Here is a 24,263-nt window from a genome sequence, read left to right on the forward strand (position 1 = left end):
TGCCACCGTGAGTTTGAGAGCTCCACAATTTGGGCACACAAAGCTGCTCATGGTCCAAACCACTGCTGAGCCCAGCCCTGACCAACATTGCCCTGGGGTAGGAGTTTGGGGTGAAGGGAACATCTGTGGGAAGAGCAGCTGGTCATGAGGAGCAGGAGGGGCTGGCAGGTGCTCTCACCTGCACACTCAAAGTGCACCTTTGTCACCAGCGCCCTGAGGGGTCCCTTGGGGGACAGGTGGCAGGACCCCCCCACAGGGGGTTGGTTGGGCAGCAGGTCAATGGAGGCGAAGCCTTCCTCCCCCGTGGTGAGGTCTGTGATGTGTAGAGTGAAGGTGTATCCCTCGCCATCTCTCAGGGCTCCTTGCCTCAGGACCAGGTTCATCCCTGTGTCGCCAGTGGACGTGGTTGTTTTGTCCAGGATGAGGGACTTGTTCTTAAAGCTGTGAGCTGCCCACCTCTGCAGGGATGGACAGGGGAAAGACAGGAGAGGTTTGGTTTGAAGCTGAAGTTAATGTCCTTAAAATGTTTTCAGATTGAGTCTTTTATAAAAAGTAACAGATTTCTAGTGGGAGCGTCTGCCAAATTTGCAGTTGATAATTCAGCTTTAGTCTTGTGTGCTACAGCAACAAGAACTGGAACCTTTCCAAAATGTCTGGTGGGAATATTTCCACTGTGAGATCTACTTTAGTTTCTGGGATTACATCACCCTCCGACAGAATATTTCATAATACAGAGTACAAAACACAGGAAATAAATGAAGCACTGGTGGAGTCTCCATGGGATACTGTGTTTTATGTGCTTCAAGCTGAACGTGGCCTGGGTGGTTACCGTTAATAGCACAAACCTACGACTGTGATAACAGGAGAAACAGTGAGATAACCAGGCAGAAAATGCCAGGCAAGGACATGCTGGGCTTGCTGGGAGCAACAGGACTTCCAGTTCTGAGACCTGCTTCACTCCACAGGCTGCAATGGAAGCTGGAATTAGAGGAGGGCACAAGAGGAGAGACTGAACCACCTCTGCTTGAGCCGCCAGAATAACGGGCAAAATGCCAACCAGCAGGGAGAAAAACCACTTCACTTTACAGATCTCTTATAGGAAAAAAAAAGTGGCTTTTGTGTGGAAAGGGCTGGCCACTCATGGCTTTGGCTTAGAAATGACCCCACAAGGACTCAGCCAGAACCACCTGCCACTGCTTGTGGCCAGAAATTGCTTCCCCTCCTTGTCTCTACGGCAGTTTAGGTCCAGGACTTCATTTCTCTTTCCCTTTCCACCCTGACCCCTCTGCCTGCCCCTTCTCCCAGAGCCCACCAAAGGCGAAGCAAAGCCTTGTGACTTTACCCCAAGCTTGGAGTCGTTGTGACAGTTCTGGCAGGTGCCCTCCAGGTACACGTAGGAGCTCTTGCTGACCTCGTAAACAGACTGAGCCTTGCAGGAAACACACTCCAGGGACACGATAGGGACTCCTCCCCTCTTGATGAATACCTGGGAAGGCAAGAGGCTCCATCAAGAAGGTCTGACACCAAAACACAGACAACAGCCAAGGACACACCCCAGCACCTGGTGCTGCAAGGAGGAATTGCTCTGCACCAGCCCAGTCTGTGCTAAGAAACAGCAGGAAGGGATTCCCAATGGATTTTGGGTCAGATTTAAGCTGCATCTCTGCTCTTACACTGCCCAGTTCTGTCACTGGTTCGCAAGAGCCACCCAACGCCAAACCGGGCTGACCTAGGTCATTCTGGATTTATTTAATTACACTTTTTAACAACATAAATGACTTCTGAAATGTCCCTCTGGTCCCTGGTGCTGAATTCCCAGCAAACCCTGCTTGTGCTGCCAGATGGGGATGGAAGAACCACCTTTTCCAGGGAGCAGCACATTGTTCCAGGCTTTCAGCTGGAATCTAACTGCACATCTCCAGACATCCACCACACCTTCCTGGCAGAGCACTCGCAGAGCTCTAGAGGCACCAGTGGCTCAGACACAACAGCAGTTGAACTCTGACCCTTGTGCTCTGTCTAAATTCCTTTAATCCCTGCAGAAATGGGCTTGTCCAGCACTGGACTGAGCCCTCTGCCCTGGCATAATGAGTGTTATGAATTCAAAGATAGTAATGAAGACATTGTTTAACATGGCAGACTCTTAAAAGGGGATAAATATCCCCCAGCACTGCGCCGGAGCGCGCTGGAGCTCCCTTCATTCCGCCAGTATTTGCAGATTTCCTGCGACACTGGAAGCATTGTTTTGCGCTCCTGCATGGAAACCAGATACTACAGAATGTCCTTGAAAGACTATCAATTTCATTTTTTTTCTTTTCATCCTGCAGCTCTGGTTTCAAAACCAGGCTGTAAGAGTTTCCACTTCCACACTGAGTCCATCTCCAATTGCCAAGCGCACCACAATGGATGTTCCTGACATAAACTGTGCGGGTGCGCTCAGCGTGGGGATTCATGGGACATAAACAACGTGCACTGAAAAAATCCTCCCTTAAAAAACCTTCCAAGGTGAGAAGAGAGGAACTGTTGACAGTAACATTAAGCACTGGCTCTTAGGAAGCTCTCTGGGTAAAATGAGGGAAGAGCCTGTGGCACGTGAAGAGCTGGGAGTGCAGAAGAGCGGGAAAGGAAGTGTCCTTTCTCCTATAGAAACTTCCTTGGGAAAAGGGACTAATTTTTCCCTGTGAGGGTGGGGAGGCCCTGGCACAGGCTGCCCAGAGAAGCTGTGGCTGCCCCTGGATCCCTGGGAGTGTCCAAGGCCAGGCTGGACAGGGCTTGGAGCAACGCGGGATAGTGGAAGGTGTCCTTGCCCATGGCAGGGGGTGGAACTGGATGATCTTTAAGGTCCTTTCCAAGCCAACCATCCCATGACTCTGTGCCTTAGAGGTGGCTGTGCCAAGGAGAGAAGGTGACAGCTGTGTGTGGTACGCACGGTTTGGTTGGTGGCCTCGGGACTCATCCCCTCCTTCCTGACGGTGAGGTCGAACGTGTACTCCACATCTGCTTCTAATAGAGCTTTGGATATTGTGACAATTCCTTCCTTGGCACTGAAATTCAGAGAGCACCCTGCAGCCGAGCTCTGCTTGCAAGGAGAAAAGAACTTTCAAACCCTCCTTGGTACGGGTGCACATCGGGTTAGTCCACAGCCAAAACATTCAGGTCCACACAGAGTCACTGCCACAGACCTTGCTGTGCAGTGCCACCACTGGGGTGGGGAAAACAGGGCATGTGTGGACACACATTATCCTACTCTTCAGGTTAGTAAACAGTAGCTGGAATACTCCTATATTTCATCTGAGTTTCAAATTTGTAGTTTACAGCAATTAATTCTTCATGAAATACCTTATAAACATTGCCAAGCAACACAAAAAGCTCACGTTAAACCAACAGGTCCAATCCCCATACACTTCACATTTGCTATTTTGAGACAAAGCTAGAAAACATGACATTGTACAATGAAAAGAGTTCCTCATTCAATCAAAAATGGTCCTGAGGTGGATTCCCATAAGGATTTGCCAGGAGCTCTCCCTTGCTCTTCCATCAGTGCAGGGTCAGACCACTTCAGCACGTGAGGACAGTGACCTGCTTGTGACCACAAGCTGTGGTCACTTGACCTCTCCGAAGTCTAACTTTGTCCCATGATGGCATTAGAGACATTTAACTGTTAATGGGAGAGGGACCAGAGCCCTGAGCTCCCAGACTGCATCAGCAGCTCCTTAACTCCCTCAGCGCATGGAAACAGCAGCACTGACACTGGGAACCAGAGGCCAAATGCCAGGGAAGCAGCAATGCCAATGCCTCCACTTCCAGAGCCAGCCCTTCTGCCTTGCCCAGGGACACTGCACTGCACCACTCCTCACACCAATTTCTGTATCATCATCCCGAGCTGGGAACTCAACCTTTGCAACCCTCCTTCTAGAGCAGCTCTGTTAAAGATGCTCACAAAAGCTTCTCTCGACATCACCCCAGACAGGTTTGTGGTGGAGCTGGAGCTCCAAAATGGTCACTCTGGCTGTGCAATGTTGCTCTTACCTTGGAGGAGGATGTGCAGGACCACTCGTATAACAACGGGGTCTGCTCCCCGTCATCCAAGTTTGGGTCGTAGGATTTCTCCCCATCCAAGATTAAGTCCTGAGTGTTGGACCATACACGGTATGACCCCCCATCAATGATTGGGACCAGCTTACTCGGGATCACAGTCACATTGGCAAAGATGCTTTTGGACAGCGGGGTGTCTCCAAAGGAGACAATAAACATGAAGCAATAGTTCCCAACTTCCAGGCCAAGCTTCGGGATAACCAGCTGGGGCCTGTTCACGTCGACATTCGGCAGCCGGATCCTGCTGGAGTCATCCAAGTTCATGCAGCTGGGTGCTCGGTAGATCTCCCACAGGTGCTCTGTCTGGTACTTGATGCACCCTCGGAGGTCAATCTGTGCCTCCAGATAGTTCCTCTGGGATCTCTTCATAACCACCTGCGGTGGCAGGGCCAACTCCACCTCAGGCTCCTCGCACTCCAGGACTTTGACGGTGACCGTGAGCTGGGCTATGAAGAAGCTGATGAGATTGGTGGCATTCACCTCCACCAGGTAATCCCCGGGGCTCAGGTAAGAATAGTTGGCCACTGCAACCCTGGTGGTTTGAGTGGAAGAGCCATCCCCAAAGCTCCACAAGAACTCAACGCTCCTGCTGCTGGGCACCACTGTGGCTTCAAACAGGGCCGTCCTGTTGACAAAGGCATTGGTGGCACTGAGGGACACCTGGACTATGGGGTCTTGCACCTGGATGGTTCTGGTGATGTTGATCCTTCCCAAGTCATTGAAGGCAATGAGGTGGATCTCCAGCAGCCCTGCAGCTTCTGGAGTGTAGGAAACGCTCTCTCCTGATGCAGCAACCACGGACCGGCCTCGCTCTTTCCACAGGCAGAACTGCCAGGAGAAGGACACGCGGGAGCCGCTCCCCACGCGGGCACTGAAGCTCTTCTCCGTGCCTGTGGGAATGCCCTCCTCGCAGCAGTTCAGGAGCCTGACGTCCTGGATGGGCTCCAGGACAGAGATGAGCACCTGGGCGTGGGCAATGCTGATCTGGTTCTGCACAGTCACAGTCACCAGATAATCTCCGCTCTTGGTGAACTCATGGGTGTACCTGGAGCTGTTGAGCACCACGGAGTAGTCCCCACTAATGCTCACCAGGTAACTCACAGAGGTACCTGACAGCATCCTGATCTCAAACGTGACCTGCTCCCCTGGCTCCAACACCTTCTTGCTGGCGACGACTTCCAGACCTTGAATCCTGTCCAGCACCGAGATGTTCCTGCTGGCCAGAGCCCAGCTTATGTCGTTGGATGCGTTCAGATGGACCGTGTACAACCCTGCCGTGGGGAACGTGACTGCCACGGACTGGCCACTCAATGTGCCATTTGGCACCTCCCACAGCCACGTCACTTCAGTCCCCCTCTGCAGCTCCCCCTCAAAGACCACCGTGGAGCCTGAGGAGACATACCTACAGTCCAGCTCTGCTGTCCCTATACTCAGCCCCTCGATGACCTCCTCCACACAGACAGAAACTGTGGCATTGGTTGAATTCAGCTTGTTTTCTGCTCCAACGATGACCTCAATCATTCCAGGGCTTTGGAAGGAGTGTATAATAAAGGGTTCAGAGGTGACAGGAGAGGAGCCGTCCTCCAGGTACCACACGTACGTGATGCCAGTGCCACTGGTTATGGTGGCACTTATGTTCACAGAGGCATTAATAGCAGCTGGGTTGGGGAAGGCAAAGGGCTTTAGGACACCAAGGCTTTCAATGAACTCCAGTGTCCTGTTAGCAGTGGCACAGCCCAGCATGTTGGTGGCCTTCAGGTAGACAGTGTAGTTCCCAGCTTCCAGGATGTTCAAGGGGAAGGTTTTCCCAGTGAAGGTCTGCACAGCATTGCCATCCCGTTGGACCACCCAGCTGTAGGAGATGTTTGTGCCCTCTCTCACCACGGCCTGCAAATGGAGTGTTTTGTTAGTTGGGAAATACATGTCCTCCACCAGGTCACTGCTGGCCACCTGCAGGCCCTCAATCTGCTCCAGGACGTAGACGTAGATGCTGTCCTGCAGCGAGCTGATCTTGTTCTCTGCCGTCACAATGACGTTGAATGTGCCCACGGAGCGGAAGGTGTAGGAAATGGTGGAGGAGCCTTGGATAGGAGTGCAGCGATCGCAGAGGATCCACGAGTAGCGGATGGCTGTGCCAGCCACCAGCGTGGCTACAAAGCTCACGGAGCCATTCAATGGCACCACTGTCCTGCTGGCATTGACGGTCAGGCCAAAGAGACGCCGTTTCACGGTGATGTCAATGGCAGTCTCGTTGGAGCTCACATCGTTCTGCCCCATCACTGTAATGCTGTAGTGCCCTGTGCTGTTGTAGGAGTGGGTGGCCACTTGCCCAGGCTGGACAGTGCCATCCCCAAAGTCCCAGCAGTAACTCACTTTGGTTCCATTCATGCTGGCAGAAAACAGGTAGATCTGGTTCACCTCCAGAACATCTGTCCCGTTATATTCAATCTTTGCAACCCCAACTGGCTCCTGGACCTCCACAAATGCTGTGTCATTGTTGAAAGAGACATTGTTGGAGACGGTCACCGTGACCAGGAAGACCCCTGTGTTCTTGTAGGTGTAGGTCACTTCAGTCCCACTTGACCTGGTGGATTCGTTGTTGCCAAAATTCCAGCGGTAGCGGTACTGGTAGGGAGGCACGGCACTGACCTGGAAGGTGGTCTCTTCCCCAAGCCTCACGAAGCGCTTGGAAGGCAGGAGGGTGACATTGAGGATCTCCGGCTCCACACAGACACTGGTGAAATAGTGAGCCTTGTTAAAGCTGCTGGAGAGGGTCAGGGACAGCGGGAACGTCCCGCTCCGGGTGAAGTTGTGCACCACCACAGGGTCCCCACTGACTGTGACATTGGACGAGCCATCTCCAAAAGTCCAGTCAAAGACGTACTCCTCAGGATTCCCTGTCACATAGGCAGTGAGCTGCACATCTGGGTGCTCCAGGATGCAAGAAGTGGGCTCTATTCTGAGTACTTCCAGGACAAATATCCGGACAGGAACCACCTGGGAGACAGAGTTCACAGGATTCACAGCTGTCACGTTCACGGTGCAGTTGATGTCCTTTATGTACACGTGTTCCACCACTGGCACCTGACTCCTCAGCACTGTCCCGTCCCCCATGTCAAATGTCCAGGTGATGCTGTCCCCAGTCTGCACAGAAGCGTTAATGGTGACGGCTGCTCCCAGCTCTGTGGCCTCGTCCGCGGAAACGCGGAGCCCCGTTATCTCCTCAAACACCTGGTAGCACTCCACGGTCTCCACGCTGCTCACGGTGTTGTTGGCTGTCACGGTGACGTTGTACACCCCTCTGTGGGGGTAGCTGTAGGTCACGGTGGGCTGGATCTCTGTGAGCAGGGAGGACCCGTCCCCGAAGTCCCACATGTACACGACGCCATACGGGGATGGCAGAGGAGTGGCTCGGAAGGTGATGAGCTGGCCCACAACCAAAACATCCTCCTCTGCCTCCACCTTCACATCGATCAGGTAACTGTGGACGTGAACTGGGCTCAGGTGGGTGAGGTTCTCGTACTGGTTGGACACAACAACCATCAGGGCATATTCTCCTGCATTGGGAGAGAGCAGAACAAGGGCAGTGTGAGGACATGCCTGTCAACAGCTTCTCAGTGCTGTGGTGGTGGGGGCATGTGACACGGGCTGCAGGGGACACTCTGCTCCTGTGCTGTGCACACCCTGGGCTGCCCTGCTCTAGCCCAGGACCAGCAGGAATTACAGCAGGTCATGTGTGTGGGGATCAAACACCAAGAAAGGAGCCAGTCCAACAGGTAGAGAGAAAAGATTTTCTTTCTGCTCACCCACAGAACAGACCCTCCCTGCTGCCCACCCCTCCCACCGGCCCGGTGCTTGCCTGCCCCTCCCTCTTCCTTCTGCTGAGACTGCCCAAAAAGGGGCTGTGTGTGGTGGACCTGCTTCTTACAGAGTGGCCAAACTTCCCCGGGAAATGGAGTTATAGAGGATGGCAACTGCTGGAGATTTCCAGTCACTCTGGCTGTTTGCTCAGGAACAAGGCAATGACTTCCAAGCTCTGGTTTTATTGGAAGGTGCCTCGTACACCCCTCACACCAAAAATGCCTGAGCCCCTTCTTCCCCAAAGAACTTTGTTGAGCATACCTGGGTCTTGGTAGATGTGTGAAACGTTGTGCTCAATGACAACCTCATGGACATTGGGATCAGGAACAAGGAAAGACTTGTTGTAGGGAGGTTTGAACAGATATGTCTCCTGGACACCATCTCCAAAATCCCACCTGGAGAAACAGGCAAACCATGTTACACTGCACAACAGGAGAATCATGGAAATCCCAGAGGAACCCTTTCAGGTCAGGGCTGGGTTTTCAAAAAAAAACATAGGAAGCAGAATGTCAAGTATCAAAGCAGTAGCTGTGCTGAGAGGAGCACAGCACTGGGAAGAAGAGGAAGAACCCAAATTAAAGCAGTGTTGTAACACTTTAAAAGAAAAGGATTTCAGCCTGAATGACACATATGTGACTGGCCCCCACTCACAGGGATTTCACATTAACTAAAGAGCAGCTGAGATGGATCAGCTGGCCCTGGGAAGAGAAACAGTGCAGGTAAGGTAAGATGTGCACAGAAAGATCTTAAGTTTGGGCAAGCAGCAAAGGACTCACAGGAACAGAGCCTCCACAGCCGAGTCCACGTGAACCCTGGCGCTGAGCTCCACGCTGCTGTTCTGGGGCAGCACTGGCAGGATGCCCACCACGCTCAGGTTCTTCATCCTGTTCATCATCTCCACTGTCACGTTGTAGTTGACTGTGAAGTTGCTGACGTGGTTGGAGGCGGTGAGCTGGGAAGGACAGTGGGACAAAGAATGGGTTTGAGACCCGTTGTTGTGGGGATCACCCTCTGAGTGGGGCTTTTCTGGACTGCAGAAGCACCACCAGGTAGGTAAGCAGGTCAGGGCAGAGAGAGTGGCCACATCTTCACGACTACAGCCAGTCCAAGGAAGGACTGGTGCTACAGCAAGAGGACGAGGAGAGGAGTTTCTCATCCTGAGGCTCCTCTGGCTCTGAACTTGCCAGCTGCCCCTTTGCCTGCTCCAATGTGCCCTGCAGCTCCAGCTGCTGAGCACAGACACCTGCTGCCCCAACGGGACAAGAGCCATCCAATTTCCTCAGGACGGTGGCAGAAAAGTGGCTTCAAGCACATAGCGGGGATGGGAGAGGCTCATAAAACCAAGCACACGAAGTGCAGCTCCAGGATCCCAGTGTGGTGGGCACAGAGAGGGAGAGCAAGGCTGGGCAGACGAGGGAAAGGGACACAAGGGACTGAAGAGACATGACAGAAGTAGAGCAGAACCCTCAAGATTTTCTAGGCATGTAACACTGACAAAGCATCTTCCCCCTCTCACCTGCAGGAGAGCTGAGCTGCTGGCAGAGGGATCCTTCAAACCCACTGGAACAGACCTCCCACCCCAGCAGGTAAGAGAAGCTCGTGTCTAGGCTTCTGTGGATCTGCTGCACCAAACCCAGAGCCCCCCAGGCTAACAGCACCTTGGCAGCTCTGTAAGTGAAAGCAGCCCAGGCCCTCAGCACCGTGCTTCACCCAGCAAATTAGTGCTGCACCAAGCAAATTAGTGTGAGCGTGGCCTTGGGGCTGGGCTGGTGTCTGCTCAGGAAGCCGAGTCACCCTGAGAGCAGGTCCAGCACCTTGGACCAGTGCAAACTCTGCAGGGCATGACACACAAAGATACTCTGGCCAGAGATATTCCTGGGCCTCCCTTGGCCCAGACTCTGCTCCATCCTTCTGGGGTCATGGCGAAACCCAGCATTCCAGTCTGCATCAGGAGAAAGAGAACAGGACAGAGAACACAGGAGCTCGTGGGAGAAGCTTTGTCCTGCCTATGGAAGTCTTATGATGCATCCTGCCTCTTCCAGGTTCTGAATCCAGATCTCCTGTCTGCCAGGGCAGGGGCTCCCTGCTAATTCCTGCTAGGGAGGAGGAGGAAACACAGACACTCCATGAACAGAAAGGGGAACTTGGAGAAAAGAGGAGAAAGCAAAGAGGAGGAACACAGAGAAGTAATGTAAGAGTGGAAGAAACTATTTGCATTTGCAAGAGCAGCTCAGTGAGAAACAGCAGACGAGCACAGTGAAAACCTCAACTCAACTCTGCCTTCTCTCCCTGCTGCTTTTCCTGAGGAGTTTGTGGGATGAGACGGAAACCCAGGGGTGAAATGGTATCACGGGAAAGGCCTTGGCTTACCGAAAGCTTGTACACAGCTGGGCTTTGGTAGATAACGTTGAAGACAACATTGTAAAAAGTGAAAGATGGCTTATCATCTACTGTCCATCGGAAAGTCACATCTGACCCAGCCTCCATCACAGGGATGTAGCTCTGAAAGGCACGAGAACATTTCACACTAGTGCAAGAGAAAAGCATTCCCAGCACTTCCCAGGAGATCTCCAGTTAAACTGGAGATGAAGCAGAGCCAGACTGGGAGGCCCCCACACCTGCAGTGCCCTCAGAGCATGGCAGAGAGGTGACAGATCATCTGTGGCTCTGCTGCTGATGGAGAAATGCAGACCCTGACTCCCTAAATTCCCAGCAGAGCTGGGAGCAGACCCCACACTCCCTGCTCCCACAGCCCAACACTCCGCTCCTGTGATCAGGTCTCTCTTGCTAACTAAAAAACCTTCTGAAATCTCTGCAGAAACAGCCTGGCTTTAGCTACACCTGTAAGCTGAGCCTCTGACCCTTGTCCAGGGATGGTGCCTGACCCAAAGGCTGAAGGGGTTGGACAGGGCAGGTCTCTCACTCCAGCAGTGCCTCCTGAGCAGCCTGCGGCAGCAGGAAGGGTGAGACTGAGAGGTGCAGGCACAGGATCTGCCAGAAGCAGCCAGAGCTTGTACAGAGCATTTGGGGCAGTTACTGAGCAGCTTCCCAGGACTGTAGCTCTGGGGATGGGGGACTGGAGAAAACAAGACTGCAAACACCAGAGGAACTCGAAGACTTGGAGGGGCGAAACTTTTACAGCTTCATCCAGCTGATGTAAGGATTTATTAGAGCAAGTCTAAACACCTCAAGGACCAACTACCTCAACAAGGCAAAACAAGGTAAATACTGGCCTTTCCTAACACCCCTGGTGTCCCGGGGAACTGGACAGACAGTATTCTCTTGCAGGAGGCACTGTCTTACCTCGGGGGGTCCAAGGGGATGTGCAGTTGAGCTGCCTTCCTGCTGGAGAGCAGCAGCGCTGGTGCCACATGCTGTGTCTGCAGCAGTGCGGGCAGCACGGCCTGGCAGCTTAGCGGCAAGCAGTGCTCCCCTACCCCACCACCCCCGAGCCAAACACACCCCTGACAGCTACAGGCGAGGGCTAAACCCACGAGGGATGGGTTCAGAGCAGCAGCCAACACTCACCACCCGTGTGTTCACCAGCACTCTGCTCTCGGGGTCGGGGGTGGCCCTCAGCCCGCGGATGGGCTCCTCCACCTTCACCGTGACCGTGATGTTCTGGGAGCTCACCGCGTTCTCCGCAACGAGCACGTGGGTGCTGACGCCCTCCCCGAGGCCACCCAGCTGCACCACAGCAAACCAGGTGTCGTTGGTCTCCCTGGCACACAGCAGGGCCACGGCCGCCGGACAGGTCGCCACAAAGGGCACAGTGCGGTTGTCCCCCAGCCAGCTGGCAGTGGCGTTGACCCCCGAGGACAGCTTGACCACGAGCGTGGTGTGGTTGGTGGGCAGGTACACCCTGGAGCCCTGGGGGGCGGGGTGGATGACGCGCAGGCCGGACACCCGGGAGGCCACCCGGAAGCTGCAGGAGAGGTTGGCACTGAAGATCCCGTTGTCCACGCTGGCTCGGACCGTGTAGTGACCGGGGTGCTCCAGCCCTGCGTTGTGGGGGCTGAGCACTGGCACCAGCTGCTCCTCGGCGTAGCGCACCCAGACAGAGCACACGGTGCTGTTTTTCCTGGGGGGATCCACGGAGCCGTCGGACGGGCCCGGTGCCCACTCGGAGGAGTTCCTTCTGTACATGGAGGTGGCACTGGGGTGGCACTGGAGGAACGACCCCGAGCTTGCATTGTGCTGGATACTGAAAACATCCCCAGCCCTGACAAAGATGTTTTCTTTTCTGAATGTGACCTGCAGAGAGAGGAGACATTCTTGGATTAATGCCTCACGTTAAGAGCATTCACCCCCAACTTCTGCCCAGGCAAAATGCTGGATTTCCTGCCAGGTGGGAACCAACAGAAACGGTGCAGATCCCAACACAGCACAGGGAGACCTTTCAGCACCCCACCCTCCTTGGCCTCTCTGAATCAAATGTGCCAACACAGAAATCAGCTTTATGCTCCATCTCCACTGTGTTAATGCCACAGGAACAGCCCATGGAATCTGCACAGCCTTTTCATGGAATCATGGAATGGTCTGGGTGGGAAAGGAGCTTAAAGCCCATCATGTTCCATCCCTGGCCATGGGCAGAAACACCTTCCACTATCCCAGGTTGCTCTAAGCCCTGCCCAACCTGGCCTTGGACACTTCCAGGGATCCAGGGGCAGCCACAGCTTCTCTGGGCAACCTGTGCCAACTGCTTTTGACCCTTCTTACCAACTGTGCTTGGCACAGGGGACTACAGAGAAACCATGGCCCATGTGACACTGGGCACATTCCAATGGACTTCAGTGGCTCCATCTGCCAAAGGGGAACAACCCAAACTTACCCAAAGCCCTCAGGAGAAAACTGCCCCACTTACTCACTGGTTACAGCAGTAAACACTGACCTGATACTGGGAAGAGGGGCCAGCTGGTACTGTAAAGAGGAATTCCTTGAGGAGTTCATAGCTGGGCTGGCTGTCATTGGGCTGCAGGGACCCAGGGGCAGGGCTGATGCCAAAGGAACTGTTAGCACACTCGGTCCCATTGCAGCAGTTGTTGTGGGATGAGCACAAATTCGTCAAAGGACACCACTGGAAACCAGGAGGACATTCCAGCAGGGTCCAGTTCCCGTCATCCTGAGCGCTGGGGAATGGTTCTGTAGCATTGTTTTCCTCCTGGTAGTCTGGAAGTAGTGAAAGAGAAATCAGTGATCACCACTCTGATGAGTTACACTACTAATGCACTTCTTTGTTCCAAATTCACCATTTTTTCCACTTTGATGATGGCTCCATTCTTAGTAAAAGCTGCAACTGCAGCACATCCTGGTGCTATGTAAGGGTCCAGTTTTACTACAAAAATCCACCAAGATCATTAAAGCCAAAGCTGTCTCTTTTCCAGTGAGAACGTACCAATTTGCACTCTGAAAGGATCTGTGCTCCAGCAAAAGCAAGTCCAAGTGAAAGCAAGAGCTGGCCTTGACATTGAAAACACATTAAGCAACTTTTCTGAAGTTAATGTTTCCATGTCAAAGTATCAGCTTGTCAGTGTCAAAAACGATCCTTTTGTAACCAGCCAACCCTACAGCTACAACAAACATTCTGCTGCAGAATTAATTGTTGCCAAAACTGTGACTGTTGGGCTGTTGTACAAGGAGTAAAAGGCTTTTTAGATTATCTCATCCATCAAGAAGAATGGGCTCAGGAAAATGTTCTTCCTTGTTAACCCGTGGGGCCAGATGGACCAGAACACATTCCCATTTGACATGAGTTTTCACAAAGTAAAAAGTACAGCTCAGAAGATTAATGAGCTTCTACACATGGTCCTTAACACTCACATTCTCCTCATGCATTTAGAGACATTTCTCCCTCTATTATTTTCTCCAGGATAACCACTTCTCCAAGACTTTCCAACCCTACTTGTTGATCCTGCACTTTAATCTCAAAAAAAAAGAACCAAATCTCTGAGTGTTTAAGGGTCAGAGGACCAGAGGGGCCACAAGGCCAGACCCAGTTTGATGGTGTCACCTCCAACAATCCCACAAGTGTTGAGGAGAAGCCTCACCTTCCCCATCCATCGGTCTGTGCAGCCGGAACCTCACTTGGACAGGCTGGTGCAGCTCCTGTGTCACAAACTCCAGGGCAGTGAGAAATCCCTGGTGCCTGAACACCAGCTCCGGGAACTCCAGCACCTGCAGAACATGCACAGCTCTCACCTGCCCATATCCCCAGGGATCCCTGGGCAGCAGCAGGATGAGAAAACCCCTCTCACCTCCTCAGCCTGCCATGGAGCTGCCGGCACAGCTTCGCTCACGTTCCTCACGGCCTCGTGTGTGGCGAACACAGCGTCTCCCTCAAAGAAGTTTTCGGCATTTAGGAGAACTCCTGTTTACAAAGGAAATATTTGAACAAAGCCCATGAGACTCAGCAAGGCCTGAGGCCATTCCCTCCACCCTGTGAAGCTGCAGCAGGGCTTGGACCGCTCAGGAGTCTGCCCAGCTGTACTGAAGGAGCAGCTCTATAATCCTGTACCTTCCTTCTCCTTATAGGTGTCTTGATTTCTTTCTCATCCAGCACAAATAACATTTTCATTTGCAATGTTCAGCAATTTTGACTTCTAGGAACTGTGCAAGTAATTCTCCCTTCCAACAGCTAATGATTTGCTTGGAATTTCTGAGCATAAGGAATTTCTGAGCATTCCTCATCCTCCCTGTGCCCCTGGACTTTGTGGGAAATGTGGCGACGACCAGCTGGTTTCCAGCAGCGGCAAACACTTGTGGCTCTCTGGGGACTGGGCTGCTGCCCCCCTGACCAGGCCAGTGGCCTCTCTGGCCATGGCTTTTCCTTCTTCCCTAAATCTTCTGCCCTGTTTCACGTCCATTCTACTTCTTTTTCTTACTCCCTACACCGGTGTAGAAGGTTTGGGAAGCTGCATACCCATAAACCGGGAGAGCACACACCACATCACACCTCACCTCATCATCTTTCGAGCCACCCCAGCATCTCCCAGATTACACAATGAAGGACACTGGGCCACCAAGGCAGCACCACGGCCTCAGATCCTGGCAGCAGCCAAGACTGCTCAAATAAGAGGGAAAAGCTATTTCCAGTGCTTTGCCTTAGACCTTTGCTCCTCTCTCTCCTTCTCATGGCAAAGACTGGAATAAGACAAATTCTTCCTTTTGGGCTAAAGTTGTCTTTCTGGAAGTTGGGTTTGGGAATACTGTTGCAAGTCACACTTGTTTTTGGCGATGGCCTGGATGAGCCTCTCCATGCATGCCTCTTTTTCCATGGCAGTGCCAGTGAGGGGACACCAGCCCACCCTCGGTGCCAGCAGGGCAAGCAGAGCCCACCTTGTGGCTTGTACTCGCAGACGTAGCTGTGCTTGGCCATGCACAGGTCCGTGTTGCACTGGCCCGTCGGGCCCATCCGCACGCAGTGGTCAGCGTTGGAGGGATGGGGTTCTCCTGGCAGCCAGTTCTGACAGCTCTCCAGATTAAATCCTTCCCCTCTCTGCTGCGCTCCAGAGCTTGCAAAATCATTGAATCCAATCCAGACATCGAGGCTCCTGCAAAAAAAAAAAAAAAAAAAAGAGGGGGGAGGGGGGATTTCAGGAAATCACGAGTATTAGAAAGAGCTGGGACAGCTGCCATCTATGGTTCTCTCTAAAAATAATAACAACAGCTCCATCGGGGTGTCACGGGCTGCATTTCATGAAGCCTTTTAATTATTAAGGAGTTTCAGTATCCACTCTACCACCAGAATCTCAGGAACAGTCCCTCCACAGCACAGCACCGCTCTGCACCAGCCTTCCCACCTCTGTCCCAAGATCCTGGTTGAGGGTGAGGAGGCCCTGGAACAGGGTGCCCAGAGAAGCTGTGGCCACCCCATCCCTGGGAGTGTCCAAGGCCAGGTTAGATGGGGCTTGGAGCAACCTGGAAGAGTGAGTGGAAGGCGTCCCTACCCATGGAAAGGGGTGGAACTGGATGAGCTTTAAGATCCCTCCCAGGCCAAACCATTCCATGATTCTGTGACCAGCAGGTTGACTTGAGCCTTACCCCACTCCGAGCAGAGCACTCTGTTACCATGAGCTGCTCACACTGCAGCTGAAACAACCCTCCCAGATTCTGCCAAGCCTGTTTTGAGTCATGACCCAAGAGAAATGATCTGGTCACACAGAACTGTCTGGTAAAGCTGAATCCCTTAGAAAATGTGTGCTTTTTCTGCGCAGACCTGTGGGATTTACCACGAGTCAATGCTCCACTGCAGGTGGGACCGGCACCAGTGCAGGATCAAAGCTCAACAGTGCCAGGTCTGGGAGCTCCTGCTCTCCTGGATGCAGCTCCTGGAGCTGATCAGCTCCTCGGCCACCATGGAAAGGCAGCAGCCAGAGGGGACAAGCAGAGGCTGAAGCACTGCAGGCAGCTGAACCCCCCCCCCCCACAAGAAACTGCCAGGCTCCTTTTAGGTGATAGAATGTCCCTGCCCCATTTGGAAACTGGCTGAATCCCTGCAGAGATCCTGGTGGAAAGTGCTGAGAAGTCTCACAGTTCTGGAGAACTGTTTCTAATCGCACCCAGCAGAAAGGGAGGCGTTCGTTCCATATTAACTTCTATTAACTTCTCTGTATTAACATCCTGCACCCTTCCAAGCTCTCCGCTCCTTCTCCACACTCCCTCCTGCAGGTGGAAATCAATCCTGCCATGCCCTTGCCTGCCCCAGCGTGCTCCCAGGGTGGTACCACAGCTCTGCAAAGCGGACTGGGGAGATAACTGGTGATAAGTGGTGCCTCTCCACCCCCAGGCTCACGCCAGATGAAATGATTCATGAGGTCATGCTGAAAAATGATGACAAAAATAACTTGTTCCGTGAATCAGTAGTTTTCACTGCAAATGAGATTAAAAAATAAATAAGGGCTGTGTTCTGCTCCTGAACCACTGGCAGGGAATAAGGGAGAGCAGGGTAGGAAACTGCCTGCCTGCTGCCATCAGGAAAACTCAGTGGAGATTTTCCTTTTCTAATTCCAGCTATGATCTAACTGCAAGTCATCAGAAAAAAAAAATGTAAGAAAGGAAGGAATAACTAAAAGACAAGCTGCTGCCTGGCTCCCACCCTGCCCCACTGCCCAGCGCATTCCATTGCAGGGGGAACAGGAGGACTCTGAACACCCTCTTTTGAAGCAAGATGTGAGCTCTCCTCTACCTCTGAGGAAGGACTGAGCTGCCTTGCTGGGGCAGGAGGAGCAGAACAGGCCTGGGGAGGCTTGGAAGGGCAGAGGGGCAAAAAAAAGTGGGGTCCCCTGGATGGTCCCATCCTCTGCTTCTGCAGGCAGGGAGGGACCAGCTCAGCACATGCTGCTCCATGTCAGGAGCAAAGGAGAGGAGAGCTGCTCAGTGCCCTAATGGGAAACAGCTTCCTGCTTCTGTCATCTTCCCATAAGAAACTATGGAAGCTGCATGTTCCAAAATCCTGCAGCTCGGCCCATTGGCCTTTTCATCACCAGGGAAATCGCATTCTGGAGCTGCCTCCTTCATGTTTATCTGCATGGATTAATAAAATAAATATATGGACTAGAGGGGGGTGGGAAGGAGAGCGCTGTGGGGCAGCAGCTGGGGAACAGCCCTGTTCCCTCCAAGGTCTCGTGATTCCTGTGTGCCGCAGCCCAGCAGCTCCACACGCAATTCCTGCCACATCCCAGCACCCAGTGACCAGCTCCTAACCCATGGAGAGGGACAGCCTCCCTTCCCCAGAGCTGGGACCACATGTTTGCAATCTCAGCATCCAGCCCTGTGTGAAGGGAACAGGGCATGGATACAAGAAGGGGCTGTCAGCCCTTGAGCGGGAGCATTCAAAGCTGATGTCACACGCAGCTGTTCCCTTCCATGTGCTTTCTGGGACGTGTTTGTGAAGAGCCCATCTCCCACAGCTGCAGCTGGGAGTGCTGACAGGGCTGTCAGGCCCTGAGAGCTCTCCTGGTTGTCCTCCCTCCCCCAGAATGACTTGCTGGAGAAAGGGCACTCAGAGGGGCGGATTTAATCAAAGGCTGACACTTGCAGCACTCTCTGTTTATAAAGCCCAGTCCTGAGGTGGAGCAGATGCTGCTAGAGAGGAGCACTGATGTTTCCCAGGATGAGAGACAGGAAGGGGAAAGGTCTGGGCTTTGGGCTGCAGCCATGTCTAAGGACACAAGATCCCTTTTCACGACATTTCAGAGGCATCCACAAACACAAACACAGGGTACAAGAAGCCCACCAATCTCTCAGTTCCCAACTGTGATTTCCAGCCATCCTGCCCCATTCCTCTTCTTCCCTCCACAGCCTTTAAGGAAAGAAGCCAAGTCCAGCAAGGGCTCAAGCTCTGCTCGTTCCTTCTTTGTTCAGCAGCCTCACTCCCACCATCTCCCCATACTCAGCGTGCACACAGCACTCTGCAGACATGCCCTCAGGAACCCAAAATCTGTCCCTAGGTGATCCCAATCCTTCCCTTCCTCACTTACCTGATGACATGAGCAACCAGGAAGCTCTGGATGTCAGGGCTGCTGACAAAAGCCAGGTCCCCATTTCCAAGCTCCTGGCAGTGCCGCTGTGCCTCCAGCCACTCTGCCTTCTCCACCACTAGCTGGTAGCAGTGGTTATTTCCTGGGAAAACCAAGCCCTCAGCAGGGCACATGGGGTGAACTGCTGCAGAAAGAACACAGGAATGATGTCCTCTCTATGGGCCACACATCCCAACCCAATCTGGGCAGAGAGGCTCCAGGAATGTCCCAGTCCCGAAGCCAACAAACCCCATTGCTGTTAAAGCGCAAAACACTGCTCAGCCAGGGAGCAAGGAGTGCACAGAGGAGTCATCCCTCACCCCTCACTGGGAGGGGAGGCCAAGGGGAGGCCCAGGACCCAGTGCCAGCCATCCCAGCACCCCCAGCCAGCCCTGCTCACCCCTGCCCAGCTCTCCAGTCTCCGCAGTGATCCCGTACAGCACCGCGAGCCCGGTGCCGCCCCTATTGCGGATCCGGATGTCCAGGCTCTCGTTTGTCATGACCAAGGAAGGACATTGCAGTTCCAGCTGTTGGGGTGAAGCCACCACCTCAATTTCTGCCTGCTCATATAGGATCCTGGAGCCCACAAGGATGGTGGCAGTGACATTGTACTGCCCGGGTAAGGCATAGGTGTGCACAGCTGTGTGTCCAGTGGTGTTGAGAACCTCTGTCTGGTCCCCAAATTCCCACAGTAAAGTGCTGACAGCAATGGGAATACTGACATTGAAGAGCACGGGCTGGTGCAGGCTGTACCGGGGCTGGAGTCCTGTGAAAGACACAGGCAGCTGTGCCTGGAAGGGCGAGGGGACAAGTGAGGGGCCACCACAGCCCTGCCCAGAGAAATGCTCAGTGCAAAATGGCAAACAGCCGGAGGAAGAGTTTGTCTCATGGGCAGTTCCACACAAACACTGCCCCTGGGAGCCAAAACCTCCATACTCCTGGTCTTGAGAGTAACAGAGGGCACTGCAGGTCTCCTCGGTGAGGTTCCCAGAGTGGACAGACGTGAAGAGGATGACAAGCTCAGCTTCTTCAGTGTGGTTGCCTGTCAGACACGTGATGTACTGAGCTCCTGCAGGACAGAACAGAAGATCCTCTTGCAAAACAGACACTGGGATGCCATGGACTGGTGAGACCCTCCAAGAGAACCACCCCACACTCCTAGGAATGGAATTCCCCTGCGCAGCTCCTACTCTGAGCATTTCCTTTTTGAGACTTGCCTGGGAAGTCTTTAATCCCCCAGCAACAGTTTCCAAACTCTTTATGCTAATTAGTGATGACAGAAATAACAAGCCAGTCACACAGATTTATGGAGCAGCAGCACTCAGTAAATAAAACAGGGCTTTGGAGAGACCGACACTCCCATGGGACATGGAGCTGCCGAGTCTGACACTCAGAGGAGCCCACAGTGAGACCATGAAAAAAGGGTGTCCTTTGGTGGTACCCTGGCTTGGTCTGGTGCAGAATGTTTCATCATGTGCTGCCTGGGACCTCCAGCAACAAATCCAAAACCAAACACGCTTGGGCAGTGGCACACTGGGGACACAGGGGAGATACCGATGGACTCTCCACCAGGCCTACTCCCTGAGGCACCTTTCTCCATGGGGAGAGCCAAGAGCTTCCCTCCTTGCAGGAAAACATGGTGCTGGAGAGGAGGGCAATGCCAGGCCCAGCTGCACCCGAAGGGGTGCAGGGATGCCCACGGGAACAGCACGTGCTGCCGACAGGGAACAGGGACTCACACGTGCATGGACACAGACCCACGACAGCCCCAGGCCCAGAGAACAGCTCATTCCCCTGAGTGTCATCCCCCCTCTCTGGCTTGCACAGGGTGGGACGTTTCCCTGCCACAAACACCCAGGCAGGGCCTCTCCCTCGGCCTCTGCCCACGCGGCCTGGCCACGTTTGCTCCGCTGTTGCTGCTGGTTGCTACAACATCTCCCCCAAACATCTCAACAGCTCCAGTCTCGTGTGATCTTCCCAGATCAAACCCATCCAACTGTCCAGCTTCCTCCACGGCCTTCCGGCAAACACTGAGCCACTTCTCCTAAGAACAGTCCCTGGAGAGGAGCACGGCATGGGAACTGCTCTGTTTTCTACCACCAGCCTGGTCATTCTTCATCCCCTGCCGGTCACTAAGAACTGTCAGGAGCTGGCAGGCTGTCCCAGCCTACTCGCATTACACTGAATTACCCAGAAGGCAGCCTCACATTATTGTTTCCACACTGGCTTTAAGTAGTTCAAGAGGCAACAACTGATTATCAAGAGCAGTAACAGTGCCAAGTGTTTTTCCCTTTGACAATTCCTGCAAGATGCTGCAAGCTGGGGTAGCTTTGCTGGGGGAAGAGGAGGAACCACCACCCGGATTTTGGTCCTGGGGATCACCGTGCCTCACCAGGCAGCTCAGCTGGCCCCCCACCAGCTCTGGGTCCCTCAGCCTAATCCCTGCACACTCCTGTCACACAGCTCTGGGTCCCTCATCCCTGCATCCTCCTGTCACCCAGCTCCCAAATTAAAGGAGATGCCTGCTGCCTGCCATAGGGAGCCCTTACTCTCCCTCCCTCTCTCTTATTCCGGGATAACCGAACATCTAGGCAGGATTAGCCTTCTTAGGGCTCTCCCTTTTCCAGTGAATCACTGCCTGACATTTCTCCTGGCCAAGCAGTCAGAAAAATGCCCCTGGAGCAGGTAGCTGTAGAGCAGGGCAGTGTTCATTCAACACTCCCAATGTGGAGCCCTGTCACCTGCAAAGACCCAACTCAGCATGTCCTCAGGTGCCATCACCTCCCATGAGGTTTCAGTGCTTGAAGTCAGCCTTTTCAAACCCTGGGAGAATGAAAGCCTGAGGCTGCAGGTCACGGAGCCAGTGTCCTGTGGTGCCTGGTCTGTGATGAGGGCTAATCTCAGCCCTGGTGTGACTGACTTGATCCTTAAGGCACCAGCACACAGACTGTGTGACCAACACCTGCTTAATTAGATTAGAACTGGTGACTCGAGGTCTGAAGAGGCTGATGTGATCCCTGCTGCCCCTGGGCCCATCACTCCCATGCAGTCACCTCCACCCCACAGCCTTTCCTTACCACAGGTGGCATTGAGGAACATGACATCGAAGAGGGACAGGTTTGCCACCTCGGGGGGGTGGGCACATCTCGTGTCCAATGCCTCAAGGACTCTCACTTTTCTGTCTTCCACCCAGCGGGGCAACCAGGACAGTTTGCAGTCACATACAAATGGATTCCAACTTAAGTTTCTGTCAGAGGGAGATCAGAACAAGTTAGGGATTAATGTGACATGTGCTAAGCCTTAATTACAGCAGTGTGCCGAGCCCTCCCTGTTCCCATCTGTGCCACTCCACTGAAAGGCTTTGGAATAACTGGGAGGGGAGTTAACGAATAGGGAATCAAGCAATAATTAACGTGATTTTTCTAGAGGCTAGAATTAGGCAAGTACTCCAAGTACTTTTTTAACTCTACAAATAATTGTTGCAATTAGAAGCAAATGACAGACACAATCATATATCTAAAATAACCTGTCATGCAAGAGCCCCTGGGTATGAGGGCAGCCTTCCCTGCTCAGGGGACTATTTACAGCTCCATTAAAAAACAGCTAAGAGAATAAAATTGATCTGTCAAAAAAAGAAATGCAAAGTCAATGATAATCTTTCCATGTGGCAGTTCAACGAAAAGATGGAAACTTTAATTGCAGCTAAGCTGGATCCAAATTACAGCCTTTGGCACTCAGCTGTGAGCAGGACAGAGCTGGAGCTGTGTGTGGAGCTGATGCCAGCAGGGCTGGGTGTTTGCAGGGCTGAGCCCTGACTTTGGGGCTGAAAACACCACTTTGCCACCAGGCCAAGCAGGGACAGGCTCCCTGGGACACAGCCCACAGGGCCTTTGTGTCTCTATCCAGAGCCACTTGTGAGCCAAACTGCAAAGCTGAGAATGCTCTTTGTGTCCTGTCCTCAGGGAGAATGTAGGGCTGAGTTTTTCTCTCACTTGCCAAGAGGGCTTGCATGGGGTCAATCCTTTGGCTCATCCAGAGGCAGAACTGCCATTTGTGCTGTGACTTCATGGATCTCTTCCAGAAATGTGTGGCTTCCCCATAACATCAAAAGACTTCAATTAAAAAACAAAACCTAAACACTTGGATCACTTAGGGACAAGTGACTTGAATACCTCAGTCAGGACCTACCAGGCTTCAGGAATCACTGGATCCTCCAGTCTCAAGGTGTGACCATGCAAACAGGACTGCATGACCCAGAGCATGGTCAGAGACAAGAACCTCAGCAGAGCTGGCGCGGGAGAGAAGCAAGGAAGACAAGAAGGCAGCGGCAGAGATTGGAGATATCCAGGAGACAGAGGCACAGATACGGAAGAGGTCAGGACTGAAGGACACCAACAGGACCCAGGAGCAGGACACAGCTTGAGAAAGAAACTGGAGACACCCCAAAAGGCAGCTGCTTGGATGCCCAAGATCTCTCCAAGTCAGCACAGCCTCCCACCCCACCACGAAAGGAAGGAATGTTTCAAGGAAAGGTCTACATAAAGAACTGGGAAACAAAGAGGATGAACTTACATTTCACTTAAATTAAATAAATTATCAAATATTCCATCTTCTAATGTAGAAATCTGGTTGTGGCTTATATCTCTGTAAAAGAGAGAAAAGTTCATCATGTTAGAAGCGACTTCTTTGTCACTGCGGCTTTTCCCTGTGAGGGTGCTGAGGCCCTGGCACAAGCTGCCCACAGAAGCTGTGGCTGCTCCATCCCTGGGAGTGTCCAAGGCCAGGCTGGACAGGGCTCTGAGCAGCCTGGGATGGTGGAAGGTGTCCCTACCCATGGCAGGTGGTGGCACTGAATGGGCTTTAAGGTCCCTTCCAGTACCAATACACATTTTTGGATAATTCTCATTCTCTGACCTTGAGCTCCTCTCCATCCAGCAGTACAGAGGGTCAAATCCTGCCCAGTTCCAAATACCAATAATTCCCAAATCACCAGACTGAGCAGCTAAAGGCCTCGAGGAAGGAGCCCACAGACAGGACCACGTAGGGCTCGGGAGATGAGGTAAAGCAAGAACGAGGCAAAGCAGTGCAACATGAGCCAGGGCCCAGCTCAGACGTGCTGGGGGCACTGGGGGGACTGGAGGGCACAGCATGTACTTACAGCTTTGCCAGCGAAGTCAGGCTTCTGAATAGCTCAACATCTAAACCACTGATCCTGTTATTGGAAAGATCCCTAGGGAAAGAGAAAAAAACATTTTCAGCCTTCATTCAACCTTGTTTTGTCACACTTCCATTACCAGACCTCAGAAGAGCCTCACTCCAAACTCCAGCCAGGAACCCAACTGGAAATTTGGTGTGTTGAAGGCAGAGCATTTTTCCCAGCCAAAGAAAACACCCTTCCCAAAACCATAAAGGACTTGCTGCTCATATAACCTGGAAATAGAGACCAGGAGTCTCAGGATGTGCCTCCACTCTGCAGCACACCTGGAGCAATTACACCACGCCACATGTGGCACTAAGTGTGATGCATCATTTAAAAGACATTGAAGTCTAATCTATGTTCAAAGAAGTCCTTAAGAAGTAATTTAGACTCAAGTAGTAATTAACTCAGAGAAAAATTTACGATGAACTTCCAAGTGAGTTTCTCGTGCCAGAGCCCTGATCAGTAATTGATGTGTCAACTCTACATTTTAAACATCTTTTTGTCTCTCTTTGGAAAAGCTTAAAATGGAAGAAGCAGCAACAAAGAATATTTTCCATTTGAAATCAGGACAGATTGTCATTCTAAAAGGA

At 52.7% G+C, this 24,263-nt stretch overlaps 1 protein-coding gene across 3 annotated transcripts in view; it reads right to left on the bottom strand.

Annotated features, from left to right (window-relative positions):
* The window catches only part of PKD1 (polycystin 1, transient receptor potential channel interacting), a gene marked incomplete at its 5' end in the record, with an annotated part of 79,777 nt that overhangs the window by 24,447 nt on the left and 31,067 nt on the right, over positions 1-24,263 (bottom strand). Inside the window, 17 exons of one of the 3 annotated variants that reach the window (XM_082292196.1) lie at positions 179-458; positions 1,343-1,486; positions 2,930-3,076; positions 4,030-7,652; positions 8,218-8,351; positions 8,733-8,908; positions 10,327-10,458; positions 11,485-12,210; positions 12,848-13,125; positions 14,004-14,130; positions 14,211-14,323; positions 15,292-15,506; positions 18,435-18,618; positions 18,874-19,542; positions 21,551-21,720; positions 23,046-23,117; positions 23,632-23,703. In XM_082292196.1, the coding sequence (XP_082148322.1) occupies positions 179-458; positions 1,343-1,486; positions 2,930-3,076; positions 4,030-7,652; positions 8,218-8,351; positions 8,733-8,908; positions 10,327-10,458; positions 11,485-12,210; positions 12,848-13,125; positions 14,004-14,130; positions 14,211-14,323; positions 15,292-15,506; positions 18,435-18,618; positions 18,874-19,542; positions 21,551-21,720; positions 23,046-23,117; positions 23,632-23,703 (7,262 nt within the window). Of the gene's footprint in view, positions 1-178; positions 459-1,342; positions 1,487-2,929; positions 3,077-4,029; positions 7,653-8,217; positions 8,352-8,732; positions 8,909-10,326; positions 10,459-11,484; positions 12,211-12,847; positions 13,126-14,003; positions 14,131-14,210; positions 14,324-15,291; positions 15,507-18,434; positions 18,619-18,873; positions 19,543-21,550; positions 21,721-22,465; positions 22,574-23,045; positions 23,118-23,631; positions 23,704-24,263 lie in introns of those variants that run through there. The other 2 variants (XM_082292197.1, XM_082292198.1) reach the window with 2 other exon arrangements.

This window comes from Coloeus monedula (genome assembly GCF_965178545.1).
Source record: "Coloeus monedula genome assembly, chromosome: 16".
NCBI lineage: Eukaryota > Metazoa > Chordata > Aves > Passeriformes > Corvidae > Coloeus > Coloeus monedula.